This window comes from Microcebus murinus, chromosome 2 (genome assembly GCF_040939455.1).
Source record: "Microcebus murinus isolate Inina chromosome 2, M.murinus_Inina_mat1.0, whole genome shotgun sequence".
NCBI classification, from domain to species: Eukaryota; Metazoa; Chordata; class Mammalia; order Primates; family Cheirogaleidae; genus Microcebus; species Microcebus murinus.
In genome coordinates, this window is record NC_134105.1 from 56411240 (window position 1) to 56430131 (window position 18892).

An 18892-nucleotide genomic window follows, 5' to 3' on the forward strand; every position below is an offset into this window, starting at 1 on the left:
ATTTTAGGCTTCCCTATACTTGTACTAAGTTATACGAACCGGAACATTCCATTCCACTATCTATATTGGAAGATAAAGTGTATATTTTCATAAGTGGATATGTACTAGATATAAAATAATGCACAAATATGTGCCTGTGATTTAGTGGATAATAACTTAGTTCACAGTGAACCTAAAAATGTCTTTACTTTTTATTTGACCATAGGAAAAATTACTCAATTATATTTTAATGAAAACTGTATGTGCAAAATCATTTCTGATACCACATACAATGGTCAATATAGGAATCTGACTATCATGAGTGAAAATTAAAATAATGTCTAGACTTCTTTTCACTTTAATCTAGTTAACTCTATATATTTCCAGTTAATTAATAGCCTTCCTTATCCATGTCTGTTGGGTTGTTGAAAATCAGGGAAATTATTAAATGTTTTAATCTTTCTACACCTCAATTTTCTTATCTGTTAAAAAATGGAATTAGTGCTTCTTCTCTCTGGGTGAAAGCACTGTATAAATGTCAGGTTATCTTTATTGCATCTTCTTGAAAATTTTGGCAGGAAAAAAATGGTATCAAAAGCAAATTAGCCAACATACCATCTACTCATTTTCCTGGGGGTAAAAAATTTAATCATGAAGCAAATCTAACATCTCCTTTATGTTTTGCCTGGTAGAATGATTCACCTGGAGAACTCTAATCTCTTTAATAATTTATTCATTCAACCAGTATTTATCAGATGGCTTTCTATGGACCAGGTACTCTTCTAAGTGACAGGAGCATATCAGAGTCCAAAGAATGGGTAAATCCCTTACTACATAGAGCTTACATTCTAGGGTAACTTGAGCTTATATTTATATACTTCCCAAAATTACAAATTTACAAATAAACATATAATTTATATTATATAATTATATAATATAATAACTGATAATATAATATATATGTATGTTATATTTTATATATAATTATATAACAATATATGATATCAATTTATTTTCTATTATATATTATATTATCATACAAAATTTATATGTATTATTGCCTTGAATTTTAAAAAGTAGAAATTGAGACTCAGAGAGATAAAGTTGTTTGCCTAAGGTCTCAGAGCCCAGTAAATTATGGAACCCTAAATTATGTATTGATAATTACAGTCAAGTAAATGTCTTTACTTGTATAAATATCATCTGTGAGGCCCACATTTCCAAACTAGCAACTCCTAACTGGAAGAATACAAACAGTGTGGAGAACAAACAGCCTCTGTCAAAAGATCAGAGAACCACATCATCCATTTTACTAGTAACATTCACATAGGGCCAGGTCGTCTAGGCTTTGCTGATTGCTAATACCTGGGACTATGCTTCCCTATACATACCTACATTACTTCATTTGTCTGTAGTACTTTCTAAGTTTTCCAGATGCCAGATTTGGCTTCCAATGAGTCAACTTTCTAGATTTTCCAAGGTCTGGTCTTGCCTTTCTTAACCAGACCTTCACTGGTTCCTGTTTTTCCCAATTCAACTGAATCTGTGTATTTGCTGAAACTTGTTCATTTTTCCATTTTGCAATTAACAATAAAAATTATGGGCCTAGTATCCACTAGGCTGCTGCCAAAGATGGAACACAAATGCAAATAAAACAGAGAGTCTGTCCAAATATAAATCGACTAGTTCCCTCTGGCTTAGCTAATCAACTGCTCCAAATTTTTTTTCTCTTGTTTTTTGTGTGTATATGTGTATGTGTTAATCTCTCAAGGCCTGGTTATGATAATTTTCATGATCCATTTTTTGTCATTTTAGTTTTTTCTTCAATTTGACAAGAAATACATACACACACATATAAGAAAAAAGAAAACAGATAAATATAAGGAGAGTAATCACCTACAATCCCCTAACTCAGAGATAATCCTTTGCATTAATGTTTACACATTTCTTTTTGTCTATAGTAAGGCTTTCTGTAAATAATTTAAAATGATCTGATTTAGTCAATCAACCAACCAGCCTAAACTATATAAAGTAAGTCAATTATATCAATCATCTCATGTTACTGCTATTTATTAATAATTAAATGAAACAGAAATCCACATTAAAATGATATAACTACTAATTATGTGGTAAAAATGATGTTATGTATTGTATGTATATGTTTTTTATATACAGTGAATGTGGCAGATGTCTTTGACAAATAGTAAAACATTAAACATTTCAAACTTGCAGGGAACCTAAAATCTTTCTCCAAATGACTTAACCGAATCTATAAAGCTTATGAAAATTTATTACATTTCATCTTGAGCCCCATTTGGGAAAAGGGACACATTTTCTTTTCAAATTATAACTCACAAAGCTACTGCAATTCCATATGTACAATCAATATTGATTAATAACGATGAAAAGAAGGGCTGCCTTGAACCTGGCATGACACTATCTTCAGGGAATCTTCAGGTTATCAGGGGATATGCAGTTCCATGCTGGTAGAATAGACCACTGTGCTCAATTTTGGGCTTTGACAAACTAAAGTTTGTTCTGTAGGCTTTGGCTAATTTCCTTTGGGAAATCTGCTCAGTAAAATCCAGAGGCAGCTCTCAAGTTTTGACTTTTAAAGGGATAAATTCACAAAATTAACACGTTGCAAATCTTATCACATTCAGTAACATATATAGACATATTCATATGCACACACCTTCACACTTTAGATATCACTTGTATATGTGTGGCATCAGAATTAAACATAATTAGGATTAAGCAGAATTAGTATTAAACACAATTCTTCATGAAACATTTAGAAAAATGTAAACTATCAAAGGTGTGATTCAGGGAGGGGAAGAAGACAAAACTGATTATGTAAAATTATTTAAAAATACTGTCAGGTCCAATTTTTGTTTTTAATGTGAGAGAAATAAATATTGTGTCTGTAGCAGTACATTGACTTGTGACTATATTTTATCTACCTGAAATTTCTTCCCAAAAAAGGTAGTCTGTGTCATGATTTAAAAAGCACCTTTTTTTTCTTTACCTCTCCATTTGTCTTTTCTGTTTTCCCTCTTAAGTTAAAGTGATTAACAAACTCTTCTCTCCTACCTATTCTAAGGTGTCTGAGACACTAAAAAAGCAACTAAACCACCTTCTTCAACCGATGGAATGTCTCTAGGCTTTACTTCAAACTTTCCTGCTTCCATCTTATATTGGAAGACAATTCTTCATGGGTCTCTTGCATTTCTACAGATCTTACAAGCAGAGGCACTGGCAGCTTTTGTTCCTGACTATCTTTTAACATTCTTGGAGGAAAGAAGTAGTTCTTCCTATGAAGCAAAGGACAGATTTGTTTACAGTTCAATAAAATAAAGATAATTTCTCCCCCTGTGGCAAAGGGCAGGTTTGTTTGCTCTTTATTCGTATATAAATTTGAGTTTCCTAAGCTCAGGGTGATTCAGCTATGACATAAACCCACTGTGTACAGGTGTCACCTAATCATATCACCCTTGGAAATTGGAAGCTTGAGAAACTGATGCAAGAAAAAGACAATACTCGGACTACTGCCATTCCTATGAGTAATAAACTACCCTTTGTCTTCTGCCAGCATCCATGAAACTATGGCAAAGCCTTCACAGTTCTTAACATATTGTCTCTCCAGTTTTTGTCCTTTTGCTTTATGGAGGGACTCTCCTCTCCACCCAGGCCCTTTGATGATAAGGAATTGGGTTGATGTGTCTTTCTTTCTATTTTTCTCCCCAAGTTTGTGCCTCTTTAAATTGACCTTTCTCAGTCTAAAGTTCTCACTTGTGTAGGACAAAAGAGAATCAGATTAAATAATAAATGACAATGAGCTCAAGTCAGAGGGATACAAAGGAAAATGTGAATTCAAAAGAAATTGTACGTTTTATATGGAGTATGAACCTGTGCAAATCCATCCAGCAGCTGTTTTCAATTTCATCCCTACCAGAGACATTATTTTAAAGACTTATTGGGTCTAGGGGTTTGAGGGTGGGTTGCACTGCAGGGCTGGGTGTCTTGATTATTTGGCAGTTTTTATTCTACTTTTTTATTTCTTGGTGCTCATTACTAAAAATAATCCTTCCTTAATAGTTCTCTCTTCCCAGTCTTCCCCTTATCAACTCTTGAAACTTCCAACAATAAAATCAGTGCACATATATTCAGATAAGAATGGTTGGTGATAAAACGATCAGGAATTTTACTTGTTTGTTATTACTTATTTCGGAGAGTTCCAGAGGGAAGAGCAGTAGCCCTTTGCAACAAGAGTACTGAGAATCAATGGAAACTTGTTAAAATGCAGGTTTCCAGGACATACACCCAAAAGATTCTATTGTAACTCAGTATGGCTGATGTAGGGCCCAGAAATTCTCCATTAAGCATCTTGGGTGATTCTGCTAAATACTCTGTGAGTAATTTTGCTCCAAAAACTGCATCTGATCTGAAATCATGCACATTTGCTCAGTCTAATAGAGATCAACCTGAAGTATAGATTAGTTACTGACAAAAGTTAGTTGCTGACAGTGATTTGCTCTGGTGACAGCCCAACTGCTAGGAGTGTTTTGAAAGTTTTTTTTTTTTTTTTTTTTTTTTTTTTTTTTTTTTTTTGAGACAGAGTCTCACTTTGTTGCCCAGGCTAGAGTGAGTGCCGTGGCGTCAGCCTAGCTTACAGCAACCTCAAACTCCTGGGCTCGAGCGATCCTTCTGCCTCAGCCTCCCGGGTAGCTGGGACTACAGGCATGCGCCACCATGCCCGGCTAATTTTTTATATATATATCAGTTGGCCAATTAATTTCTTTGTATTTATAGTAGAGACGGGGTCTCGCTCTTGCTCAGGCTGGTTTTGAACTCCTGACCTTGAGCAATCCGCCCGCCTCGGCCTCCCAAGAGCTAGGATTACAGGCGTGAGCCACAGCGCCCGGCCTTGAAAGTTTTTTTGTTTTTTGTTTTTTTGGCCCATGGGACTGAAAAACTCATATTAATATAAAATAACTACTAATTAGTTTGAGTATTTCTGGATAGATTCCAAACAATTTCTTATGATCTATGGTATAATACTATATATACATTATTAGCAAGAGCCATGTATAGAAAAATGTATAAATGGAATTTTAAAAATAAAAGCTTGTGCATACTTTTGGTAAAATACTATTATCCAAAGGTATTTTATTTGAAGAAGTTAAACAGCATGAAAATTTTTGAGAGAAAAACTAAGGAGGTATTTTTGAAAAGTAAAGACTATTACAGTCATTGCTGTTGAGATCATAAGGCATATCATAGAATGCTATTGAAAATTGTCCTACATCAGCGTTGTGGGGGCGTTAAGAGAAAGCATATAGTATAATGGCATTGACGGCTCTGCAAGTGTCTAGCTGATATTCTAACTTCCTAATAAGGATGCTTGTGGGAAAATTCTTTCTTTGTTTTCTCAATTTTTTTCTAAACTAAATAGAATTAAATGATTCAAGTAATAGAAGCATCACAGTACAGCTCCTCTCTTCGAGTATAAACCAGCACATTTCATTTACATAGGGTTTGATTGGGAGTTACACACATAAATTTAGTCCAAGTGCACTCCAGGTAAAGCCCATGAGATGAAAAACAACCTGTGTCTATGGTGCTTTAGAGATAAGGATACCAGAGTTTAGCATGGTGGGGACTAGGATGAGATTGGAAACATTTCAATCTGTACATCAAACTGAATTATTGTGGAATTACTTGGGACAATTGTTGTTACATAAAACAATTTGATCAATATTTTAACATGTATACATTTTCGCCGTCATTAGGTGATTCTTACCAATAGTGATTGACATTTTCATTGTCATTAGGTGATTTTTACCAATTTTTACCAATACTACCTCTTAAAAAACAGCAACACGTATTTCAAACACAATTTTTCAAGGTGTTTTATCTTTTTTTAGAAGTTATCGTGATAAAAAGTGATGAGACTTACAGTTTACGACAATTTTTACTTTTTTCACATCTGGGAATGACACATCGTTTTCCGCACTGCATTCATATTCCCCAGCCTGGTCCCTTGTAATTCCATAAATGTCCAAATATTGTCCATTTTCAAATGGTTTTGCTACAAAAAAAAAAAAAAAACATATACAGCAGGTTTAATTGTAGTCGCCTGAGGCTTCATTCAAGTAAAACAACAATTGCATGACTTCCTACAAGATATTGCTGACAAAACAATTCCAAATGAAACTGGGGAATTATTAAACCCTTTGTTCTCTTATGTTCAGAGGAAAACTCAGAGAAAAAAGAAGAAGCAGAACAAGGGATACTATAACAACCGTTTCCCCAGAACAGGATATACATGTGTTCTTTTTAATTGATTGCGGTCTCCTAACCTCTTCACACATCAAATAGAGCTCTGCACATTTCTGTAATTGAGTTCAACAACCTCTGAACAGTGTAGATGAAATTCACTAATATGACTTGGTACATATTGACTTTTATACAGTATGAAGCTAGCAACTTGACACTTAACCTAACTAAATGTTACTTTTCTTTTGGGAAAATCTCCAACCCATATTCAAGGTTTCAACCCAGATGGATCGGTAAAAGTATAGAGACAAACTATTGCCATATTTCAGTTTCAAAAATTATTAATGATGCCAAGAAAGGTTCATTGTACACAGTATATATAACTCACCCTATGAATCTCAGAAAACACTTTATGACTCATAAACTAAGACTTAAGTGGTCATAAAAGTAAGGTAAATCTCATCTTTGCTATTTAATATTCCAGGGAAAACATTCTATTTGACTAAAAATAGCATCAGATTAAATATATAATGACATAATCACAGATAAAAGAATATCTTCAAGTGAATAATATTTTTTAAAAATACTTTTTTCTTTAATAATAGAATTTTTATTTATTTGAAAGCAGAGAATGATTGAGCAGAAAGGATCCTAATTATCAGAGGTATGGCAAAGGAAGAATGGACCTGTGTGAAAGTAAAGAGAAGAGCCCCTTCTAATATCTCCTTGCACAGGACTTGAAAAATCACATTTCAAAACATACCAAAGACAGCGGGGAAGTGAAGCCAACTTCCATTAAGTGGTCTGTTTTCAAAAGTCAACATTATTTCTGTCTTTTTATTACTGCCTTGCCAAAACTATTGTAATGATATTTAAGTTAGAAAGCTAGTAAGAAAATTCAATTTTAATGAATCAAATAAAATAAATCTAGTTGTTACCTTCCAAATCTAAAATTCCATGTCAATGCATTTTGCCCCATGGGTTCTCTTTTCTGGGCCCATATTAAAGGTGGCACAATTTGCCCTTCATGTAACTATGAAGTTTGCTAATAGTTTGCTTACCTTGAGAGTTTAGAATATATATGATTAAGTCATTTCTCTATTTTTCTATCTAATCCCAAGTTGTAGAGAGGGGATGTTATTTGGCTGATATACTATTTCAGATATCCAGATGTAAGCTTATAAAAGCAGCTGTTATCTTCAAAGTCCATATTCTTAAAATCTGATTTTATAATCATTTTCTTAGCTCATCCTAGTTCACTTATCTGACTTCAATACACTATTACAATATTTATTTTCTATTGTTCCCCACTTTTTCTCTTAATTTCACTCCTAAAATGAAAATACTCTAGGCTTAAATGTGCTTGTAAAAACTACTGAAATAGAGATAGGACAAAATATTCACATTCAAGAATTTTAAAAATATAACTTAAATTATAAAGACAGTATTAAATATAACTTAAAGTATAGGTAACACTGATACAGCATATCAGAATCAGAATTAAATGACTTAGTTGGGCAGTACAAAATGAAGCCAATCACAAGTGAAAATATATACTAGTGTGAATCTTTGTAAAAACACATTTTTAGGATCTAGCTTATTTTTTGTATTAAAATATTACTGAATATTCATATTTTTGTGCACTGACACGATTTAAGAAATGGCATCCAAAAAATTAATTCCTTTGATAGCAAGCAAGCATTGCAATCCATTTGAATAACCAACTATTATTTAATACTTAAGTGAAATGTTAAATATGGTGGGTATGAGTATATGTGCTATTGTTTTTGCAGTTTAAACACTACATAAACAGTAGCTTTTAAATCACTAAAAGATAAAAATAAACACATTAGATCTGTATATCTACTAGGAATCATAAAGTATAATGAAAAGAAACAAGCAAAAGGTTCAGAATGTAAATAAGAAGCAAGTATATATTTTTTAATACTAAGGGGCTAAAATGGCAGACTCTAAAAGATTGAGAGCACCTGCAAGAAGCTATATGACCAGATATAACTATCATCAGGACACTAACTCCAGAGAGCGTCTTTTGCATCTTGTCCCTAGAGTTCACTGCACAATCTAAATAGCCATATTAAAGGATCCTTCTCTAACACCACCATAAAAGGAGGTCCATATTGACAACTACCAGAATTATCAGTAAATAGTTATGCCTTGCATAACTCAGTTATAGAGCCAATTAATGGATTATATTGCCAACACTATCTATATCACTAATATAAAGATGCTTGGTATAAACAAAGTATAAATGTATGATCAATATCTTACTTTTCTCCCCACTGGATTTGTGGTACTTTAAAGCTACCTGTTGCTTCCATCACTTCTCCTAAAAGATGCGCTCTAAGCATTCTATTGTTTTTATACAAATAACCATTTTCTTCCTGATCTCATCCTTGCTCTATTCTCAGTCTGATCTTACCAGACTTGAATTCCACATTTTAAATTTAGAGTTGCTTTCCTGGGATATGAACACTGGAGTTTACTAGTTGTTTGACTGGCTGCTTCTTTAGTTTTTGCTGTTTTTTATTTTCCTTTATAGTAATTGTTTACCTTAGTTTTGTATATAAGGAAACCAATCCTGTCTTTAGACACTTGCTTGGTTTAGACCTCTTTTCTCATCATCCTTCTCTCAATGGGAGGGGGTTTGGGCAAAGTTAATTAAAATGCAAAGTAGAACATTTCAGTTTATACATGCAATGTAACTCAACCTGTCTCCCAAACTGGAGAGGAAAGACCAAGTCTGAAGGAATATAGTGAACTAAAGGCATGAAGACCATAATCAAAACCAAGATTTTGTAGTGTTTATGAGGGACAGCTAGTATCCTATGGTATTTATAATAAATCTAAACATTGTAATATGTTTTTATCTCCCGGTGTATCAATTATAAATGTAGATGAGATATAAATACATTGCGGTATGGCAGCCCTCTAATGGTTATAGGATTTACCATTATCCACTAGTGCAGCAACAGTTTCTGTTTGATTCTTCTCTGTGTCCTTAGCTCTAGCACAATCTGTGAACTGTTATATGTTTTATAAATACTTATTGAACATATAAATACACTTATTAATGAATTAATAAATTCCTATAATAACTGAGATCAGAGAATCTAAAGTAAACACCCACATCATTTGAAATAAAAGTTGCCACTTCTCTTTCAGAGTCAGGAAGGAGGAAAAGAACTTTAAAAAGAGTTGCCATCCTTGCTGACATCTTGAAGTGATAGGTGGTGGCAGGGGTTAGAACAGGCTCTGTACAGTTATTGTAGATCCTTTTTAAGATTATAAAGACTAACAAAACCATTAAATACAATTTTGAGGGGAAAAAAAGATAACTGCTCCCTATAATCTGAACAAAAGTTTTCCTTTGTGCATAGTCTCTTCCAAGCATAGACAGACTTTTCTCAAAAAATAGAGAACTGAAGAAATTCCACACACTTTCAGTGATGCCACTGTTATCGCCAGCTTCAAAGAGGAAGCTGAAAAATAAGATATAGCTATGCCTTATAGTATATCTCAGATACTGATTTCTGATAAGAACCCAGCCACAGAGTTCTATGTTGGCCACTAAATGATATCTGGATTTGGCTTTATGGTTTGGTAAGGCATTTAACATACTTTATGTTGCCTATAAAAACAGTTTGCAACAGCATTAGTATTCCTCTAGAGTATTCATAAGCTTTGGAAAAATATTTTACAAAATAAATTTCTCTTCCCTTAATTTCTAGGACACTATGCTTTACTAGTTTTCCTTCCCCTAAAATCTCTGGCCAGTTCTTTTCACCTTTTCAAAACCCTTCATATCTTTACATCTGTCAAATATCATTTCTGTCCTATGACCTCTTTTTTTGTATCATTCAGTACACTCTTTCAGGGACTATTGTTCATTCATTTATATTTAACTACTATCTATATATTGAGAAGTCCCTGGTTGATCTATTTAGCCCATATATAAATTGAATCTTAGATTCATATATTGTAGCGGACATTTCAATTTGGATATTTCATAGATATCTCAAAGCCAACACAGTCAAAACCAGATTTACCTTTCCTGCCATATCTGCAGCTCTTCTTGTGTTCTAAATCTCAGTGAGTGCTTTGATCATCACCCAGTTGCTCAAGCCAGAAATCTTAGCATTAACTTTGACAATACCTTTTACCTCAGTCATCCAAAAGTCACTGTGTTCTGATACATTTACCTCCTAAGTAATTCTCAAATTTGTTCTAGGAGCCCCCGTGTCTCAGTTACTGATCTCTGAATGCACACACTTATATGGTATGCCAATGATTGCATCTGCTTTATAGAGTCATTTCAATCATTGTCTAAAACTGTGCTCAGCCTACTTTACAAGGCTGCCCTGCAGGAAGATATATTGTTAGTGTCTCATAGCCATGTATTACAAGATGGTACTGTGCAACTGAATTTATAAAATATACTTGGAATAGTTCATTTACATTTATGATTGTAATTATTTCCCATCAGCTTGCTATCCACCAGCACATTTGCTATCGTGCAAATATCTCTTCTATGCATTATGCCATACTGTGTAGTTAGGGATGTGGGTTTTAGAACTGGATTATCTGACCTCAAATCTCAGCTCTGTCATTTATTAGCTATGAGACCTTATACAAGGTACTTAATCTTTAGTTTAGTCATCTGTGATGAGTAAGGAAAATAACAGAACCTGCATTATATGGTTGTTGTGAGGAATGAGTTAATACAAGGAAATTTCTTAAAACACTGTGTGACATCATAGGAATTTAGAGAATCTATTAAATATTATTACAATGTACAGGTTTATGCATGCCAGGGAAGTTGCTTTAGGTAAATATTGTTTCCATACTGACAGGTTACTATATTCAAGGATTAGTGCTTTTGTCTTAACATGATATTTCATAGGAACCTGAAATGAGAATAAGGAAGCCAGCCACACAAGAGGCATTAACAGCAATGACCATTTCAATTCTAATATCACTGCTGGAGATCAATAAACACATCTATAGATGTACAGGGTTGCTATTACATTGGAGTAACAAATTAATATATGTAATGGTCCAGGTCCAAAAACAGCATTCAAAAATGGCTTTCAGCTTTGGGTTTCTGATGAGAACTCTAAGCTGACATAAAGTCTTATTGCCTGTTTTCTCCTTATATAGTTGCTCTTGTCTTCCAGTTGCTACTTGGAACACTCTATCCTACAGCTCACCCAGCTAACTTCTTCTCATGTTTAGGTCTCTGCTTAGACAATATCTCCTCAGAGAAACCTTTTGTGATTTACTCACTGCCCAGTCTATAGCTCCATATTGCATACTTCCAAAAAACAAAGTAAAACAAAACAAACCCTACACTAATCTGTGTGGCATATACATGCTCCATGCTTACTGTCACTGATTTAATTATTAGCAAATTTTAAAATATTTATCTTTCCTGTTATACTATCAGTTCTGGATATAAAAGGCTGTAACAGCCAGGCACGGTGGCTCACACCTGTAGTCCTAGCACTCTGGGAGACTGAGGTGGGTGGATAGTTTGAGCTCAGGAGTTCGAGACCCGCCTGAGCAAGAGCGAGGCCTGTCTCTACTAAAAATAGAAAGAAATTATCTGGACAACTAAAAATATATAGAAAAAATTAGCCGGGCATGGTGGTGCGTGCCTGTAGTGCCAGCTACTCAGGAGGCTGAAGCGGGATTGCTTGAGGAGTTTGAGGTTGCTGTGAGGTAGGCTGACGCCACAGCACTCTAGCCCGGGTGACAGAGTGAGACTTTGTCTCAAAAAAAAAAAAAAAAAAAAAAGGCTGTAACATTCCATGTCTAGTCTGGGCTCTATATTTGTTGACTACATGATTAAAGACACCAGAATAGAAAGTCCAGAATATTTGATATTGCATTAGAGAAGGTAGATTAACCTTCTTATTCAACCAATGATTGACCACATAACCATAAATAAAAATAATATTATTTACCTTTTATTCAATAATTATTATGTGTGAGGTTCAATGCTAAATGATTTTTTAAAATGAATTGCAGAGTAACCTTAAACAAATATATGGAAGTACATTCCATTATATAGAACAAGACTATAATAAAGTGACTAAACATCTTGCTGATGAACCCAGTGGCAGACATGAAACCCAAAACTAACTCTAAAACCTACATGCCTGGTCTGTATATGATTGAAATACTGCATTCATTATCTCATCTGTAAATGGTTTTAATAAAAATGCTTAGCTCACTAAGCTAAATTAGGACATTCATATGTAACTCTTGCTCTTGTAACTAGAAAGCACTATATAAATATTAATCTGTGAAAGATGCTATTTGGTTTGTATTAGTTTTCTATGGCTGCCATAAAAAATTACCACAAATTTACTGGCTTAAAACCATACAAATTTATTCTCTTACAGTTCTTTAGGTCAGAAATCAGGCTCAGGTCTATGGTAACCAGAATAATAGGTTTCCCAAAGTTATCCACATCCTATTCACTGAAGTAATTAGTTCATATGGGAAAAGGGATTTTGTAGATGTGATTAATGTTAAGAACATTGAGATAAGAAAATTATTAATATTAATATATTGGCAGGGCCTAATCTAATCACATAAGTCCTTGCAGTAGAAGAGGAAGATAGAAGAGTGGGCCAAAGAGATTACACATAATAAGGACTCTACCAAGCACTGCTGACTTTGAAGGTGAAGGAAGTGGGGCATGAGCCAAGGTAAGCTGTGGCCTCTAGAAATCAGACTGTGCTCAGTGGACAGCAAGAAATTGATTCTCTTTTAGAGCACCCCAAAAGGAGCACAGCCTGTCAGCCCCTTGCTTTTAATCTGGTAAAACCAGTACTTAACTTCTGACCTACAGAAGTATAAGATAATACATTTGTGCTTTTGTAAGCCATGAATTTTGTGACAATTTGTTATAGAAACAATATAAAACTAATACAGGGTCTCACTGGTCTAACATCAAAGTGTCAGAGGTGCAGAATTCCTTTCTGGAGGCTTGTTTATTTGCTTTTTCAGTTGGTTAGGAGAATTAAGTTTCTTCTGCGGTAGTAGTGAAGTCCTCATTTCCTTGGTTGCTGTCAGCTGAAGACTATTCCCAGCTTTCAGAGATTATAGTCATCCCTTGGTTTATATTCCCCTTCTCCCTTCTTCCAAACCAGCAAATATTGGATCAGCTCTTTCTCCCACTTTGAACCTCTACTGCCTCTATTCCAATCCAATCTCTCTGACCCACTCTTCTGCTTTCCTCTTTCACTTTTAAGGATTTATATGATTAAATTGAGCTCACATGTCTAATCCAAAATAATCACCTCATCTCTAGTCACTAAACTTAAACACATCTGCAAATTCTCTTTTATCTTTTATGGAAGGTAACATAGTCATAAATTTCAGGAACTGGGTCATAAACATTTTTGGAGGCCCTTATTTTGCACAAATTTCTATCACAGTTTGCATTAGAGTTTGTATGACTATAATATTCAAAGACAGTAAGAAAAGAATAGCATATGGTCTAATTTATAATGTTGCTGAGGTCATTAATTCCTCTGAATAACGAGTGAAGTTCAGAAAAATAAATTTAACAAAGACAGTCTTTTTAAGCAAAAACAATTTGCATGAGAATCTACCAAAATCTATCAGGTAATATAATTCTGGGGAGTGTTATTAGAGCACAGAAATAATGGAGTTTGAAGGAACAAGTGAGAAAAGGCTGAATGACTAGGTGAATTTAAGGAAGCCATCTACCAAAATACTGTAATAAGTTTCAAAGGCAAATAAAAGTAACAAGTAAATAAAATGCTCATGGCTTTGATTTTTTTTTTTTTATGTTTTTACATATTTGTCGTAGTCCACCAGAGAGCACTAAAGGAAAATTCTTAAATCAGCTCACAATCACAGTGTTTCTTTCCTCTCTGCCTTTTTGCCTGCTGTCTTTTCTCCCATTTACGCATTCATTCAATGTCTATTAATTATGATAGGAGCTTTGACCAGTAAACAAGATTGTCTCAATTTCAAAGAGCTTACAGTTTATTGGAAAAACAAAAGTATAAGCAGGTAATTTCAATAAAGTATAATAATTATTACATTTGAGGAAAATATAGTATGTTATGCTATCATAATTGTGCTGTTGTAATTTCACTAGAAGATTCATTTTGTGGGAGTGGGTAGAAGTGAGCCTTGAGCTAGGTACAGAATCTTACAGGCTTGAAGGCCTTGTATTTGACATTAAAAAATTAGATTGTAACTTAAGGAATGGCTAGAATGCTATAAGTTGGGGCATTTAAAAATATTATATATTTTTAAGTTATATTTTCGAACATAATTATGGAATTCTAATTCCTATTACATTTAGGAACAATGACCAGACTTAACTTCTTGCCATAAACCATTAGAGAAATAAGTAAAATTTATAAAACAACTCTTTTCAGACATTGGACAATAGGAAGCATAGGACCATAATCCCTCATGAAAGAGAAGAAAACAAGGTGAGCTCCACAATTGATTATCTCCATGGCTTTCTATCTAGGGGCAATTATTTGAGCTTGGAGGTGGAAACCAATGCTCTTGCTGAAGTGAGAAAAATGAGATTGGAATTCAGCCAGGGAGGGAGATGGAAGTAGTTAGTGGTGCAAAGTTTTAAGAAGTAAATGACATAAAAAAAAAAAAAAAAAAAAAAAACAAAAACCTAGAGAAATTTACATGTATTTCTTGTCTTTATTGAGTACTAGGCTGCACATGCATGAGGAGAAATACCATAAAGCTTAGGAAAGAACAACTGAGGGATATGTAAGATGAACAATTTCTGGAGCTCAAAGTGAAGAGATATTTATCTCTGATCAGCTAGAATCTGACCATCAGAGTCTGATGAAGACTCCAGAGAGCTTGTGCCTTAATTGCAAGGCAGAAGAAAAGCCAGAATAAAGACCTTTCCTGACTTATTCTATAACACCTAAAAACAGGGTTCAATGGACCAAAATGATTTGCAAGTGATATAGCTGCCTATTTAAAAAAAAAGTCCAATAGTCTTTAAAGGAACAAAACAAAACCTAGACATTGAACAATATAAAAACATAATACCCAATATCCAATACAAGTTTACTAATTATTCAAAGAAACAGGAATCTGTGGACAAACTAGAAGAAATTTAGTCAATAGAAAGAAACTTAAAAAGGATAGATATAACGGAACTATTAGACAAAAATTTAAAAACAGATGGCTGTTATAACTATGCTCAAGTATTTAAGAAAAAAACATGAATATAAAGAAGAGAGACATCAAAAAAAGAAAAAAATATGAAAACCAAAAAAAAAAAAGACTGATACGTGGAACAATACTAAATGGTCTTATATATGGATATTGAAGTGCCATAAAAGGGCTAAAAAATATTTAAAGAAATAAAGGCTGAATATTTTCTGAATTTGATACATACAATTAAATGGCAAAGCCAAGAAGTCAATAATCGCAAAGCAGGAAAAACAAGCAAACAAATAAAAATCATACAAAAGCACATCATAATTAAATTACTGAAAACCAGCAGGAAGGAGAAAATCTACAAAGAAGCCAAAGATAAAGTATATATTTTGCAATAAGAAACACAAGTAATAATTATTGCAGACTTCTTGTTTGAAAGTATACAAGCCAGAATACAATGGAACAATAACAAAAAATAAACAAAGAAAGTTATAAAATCAATACTATAAGCTTCGACCTTTTCAACCTTAAGCTAGAAAAAGAAACTAAAAGGTAAACCAATAGAATTATGGAAATAATAAAGAGTAGAAATCAGTTTAATTTAAGATGGATACTATATAAGGAAAATCAATGAAATCAAAACCTAGTTCTTTAAAACATAACCAATATGGATAATATTTAACCAGATTGATAAAGAATGAAAAGAAACATGACACAAGTTGCCAATATCAGGAGTAAAAGAGAGGTTATTATTACAGTTCCAAGAAAGAGTGAATGGCTACTAAACAATTATTAAGAAAAACTACCTGTCAATTAACTGAATAGTTTAGATTAAATAGAAAACTTCATTGAAAGACAGGAATTGGCAAACTAATTGAAAAAAATATCAAATCTGAATCTTGAATATATTCAGCTACAAGAAGTTGAATTTGTAATTAAAAAATCATTCACACAGAAAATCTCAGGATCGTATCTATTAAACTTTTAATAAAAATATTATCAAACTTAACAATTTTCTTTCTGAAAATGGAGTTGAGAAACTCCTCAATTCATTTTATTTTACCCTAATATCAGAACTAAATATATCAAAAAAAAAAAACAAAATACCTCCCATGAACTTATTCACAAAAATCTTCTAGCAAATTTTTAGTAAAACAACTTAGCAATATGTAAAAATGATAACACACCATGACCAAGTATAGTTTATCCCAGAATTGAAAGGCTAGTTGTACAACTGAAAAAAATTTAAACAATGCAATTTACTACATTAACAACAAAGATATATGAGTATCTTTACAGGCAGAAAATCACTTAAAAATTCAACATTCATTAAAGATAAATTTTTATTTCAGAAAACTACAGATTGAGAACTCTCTCTTAATCTGAAAATAACATTTGTTAAAAAACCACATTTGGCATCATATATAATGATGAAAGACTAAGTGTTTTCCTACTAAGCTGAAGGTTAAGGTAAGGTTGTCCCCTCTGACCTATATCTCACACCTTATACATAAATTAACTCAACATTTATCATTGATCTAAATGTGGATGATATAACTATAAATATTCTAGAAAAAACAAAGGAGAAAATCCCTGTGACTTCAGGTTGTGTTAAAAGTTTTAAAATATAATCCCCAAACCACAAACTATACAAGGAGACACCAATACATTGGATTTCATAAAAATAAAAGAAAACTTTTCCTTTGGAAAAGACCATTAATTAAATAAAAATGCCCACCACATAAGGGGAGAAATCATTTGTAAACCACATATGAGACAGTGGACTTGTATCCAGGATATACAAAGAACCCTCAAACTCAGTAAAAACACAACCCATTTAAGAAAAGAGCAAAAGATTTGAACAGATACTTTAGTAAAGAAGATATTCAGATGGTGCATCAAAAGATGGTGAACATTATTCATCATTAGGAAATGCAACGTAAATCCAGAATGAAATACATATATATGAATGGCTTAAATTAAAAAAATACATTAGTGCTTTTAAGGCACAAAACAAGTGGAATTCTCCTACATTACTGGTGGGAATGTTAAATGGTATGGTAGCTTGGAAAACAGTTTGTCAGTTTTTCACAAAACTAAACCTACATTTACCATGCCATCTAGGACTCTCACTCCTGGATAAAAATTTAATAATTGTAAACTTAACAATATTTGTACCCCCATTATATGATGAAATGAAAAGAAAAAAAAAAACCTTAATATTTAAATAGACAACCTGTATGTAAATAATTATATTGGCTTTATTCACAATTGCTAAAAACTAGAAACAGCCCAAATATCCTTCAACCAGTGAATGAGTAAAAAAAAATGTAGTACACTCATTTGCCAATAAATGCAATAGTATTTGCAAATAAAATTATTCATATATATGAGACACAGTTGAATCTCAAGTACATTTCACTAAATAAACTAAATTAAAAGCATAAGACTATTTACCATATGATTTCATTTATATGACATTCTGGAAATGGTAAAACTTAAGGGTGAAGGATAGATTGGATTTTGCCAGGGAGCAGGGAAGGGGAGCCTCATTGACTACAGGAAGAGTAGCATGAGAGAATTTCATAGAATGACAAAATTATTCTGTATCTTGATTATGGTGGTGACTATGCATTTGTCAAAAGTCACACAACTGTATACTATAATGAGTGGTTTTTATTTCATGTAAATTTAAAGACAAATGCACATTGATATATTACTACACATTCAGTAAAATGGCCAAAATTAAAAAGATTTAGAGTACCAAATGGTGATGAGGATATAGAGCACATCACAGCTTTTTCCTAAGAACCCACATCAAAATCCTTTCTCAATCCTTTCAGTTCCACAGGGAGGGAGTTACTTTGGGGAATATTCTAATTAGTTCGTGGTTAATCATGTTTTAGAAGTTCTATATAGGTGATGTGAATTACATCTCACTTTGCTATCTGTTGCCTTGGATTCAGCTGCAGGTTTGTTTTAATATCCTATTATCTTAACTTTGTGGCTTGGGGGTCCACTTTTAGCAATATATTCCATACTCCAGGGTCTGGCCAGAGAATATAATTTTGACTTCTCTGGTGTTTAAGTCTTATCATAAATTCATGTAGAGAAATAATATTCACAAAGGATTACTTGAAGGAAATTCATTCATTCCTTTAGCTACTTTAAATTTTCTTATCAGAACAAATTAGTACATTTCCTTTTGATTGCCTTATTTGGGCACTTCTGAAAACTACCTCTACCAAATGTTGCTTTGGGATTATCATACTATTCTTCACTGTGGGACATTAGAAGGAGGCTATATGAAACCTCCTATTATATTTTCATCAGAAAAGTTATTGAGGCCCTTGTCTGCTATAATCAATGTGTCCACTTTCTGAGGACCCGTGAGAGAAACTTTGCATCTCAGTACCAGGAAATCTCT

General features: G+C 33.2%; 1 protein-coding gene across 1 annotated transcript in view; it reads right to left on the reverse strand.

The window, feature by feature from the left end:
• NEGR1 (neuronal growth regulator 1) overlaps window positions 1-18892 on the reverse strand; it is an 821802-nt gene that overhangs the window by 268960 nt on the left and 533950 nt on the right. The window contains exon 4 of the mRNA XM_020288933.2: window positions 5939-6070. Coding sequence (XP_020144522.1) covers window positions 5939-6070 — 132 coding nt within the window. The remainder of the gene's footprint in view (window positions 1-5938; window positions 6071-18892) is intronic.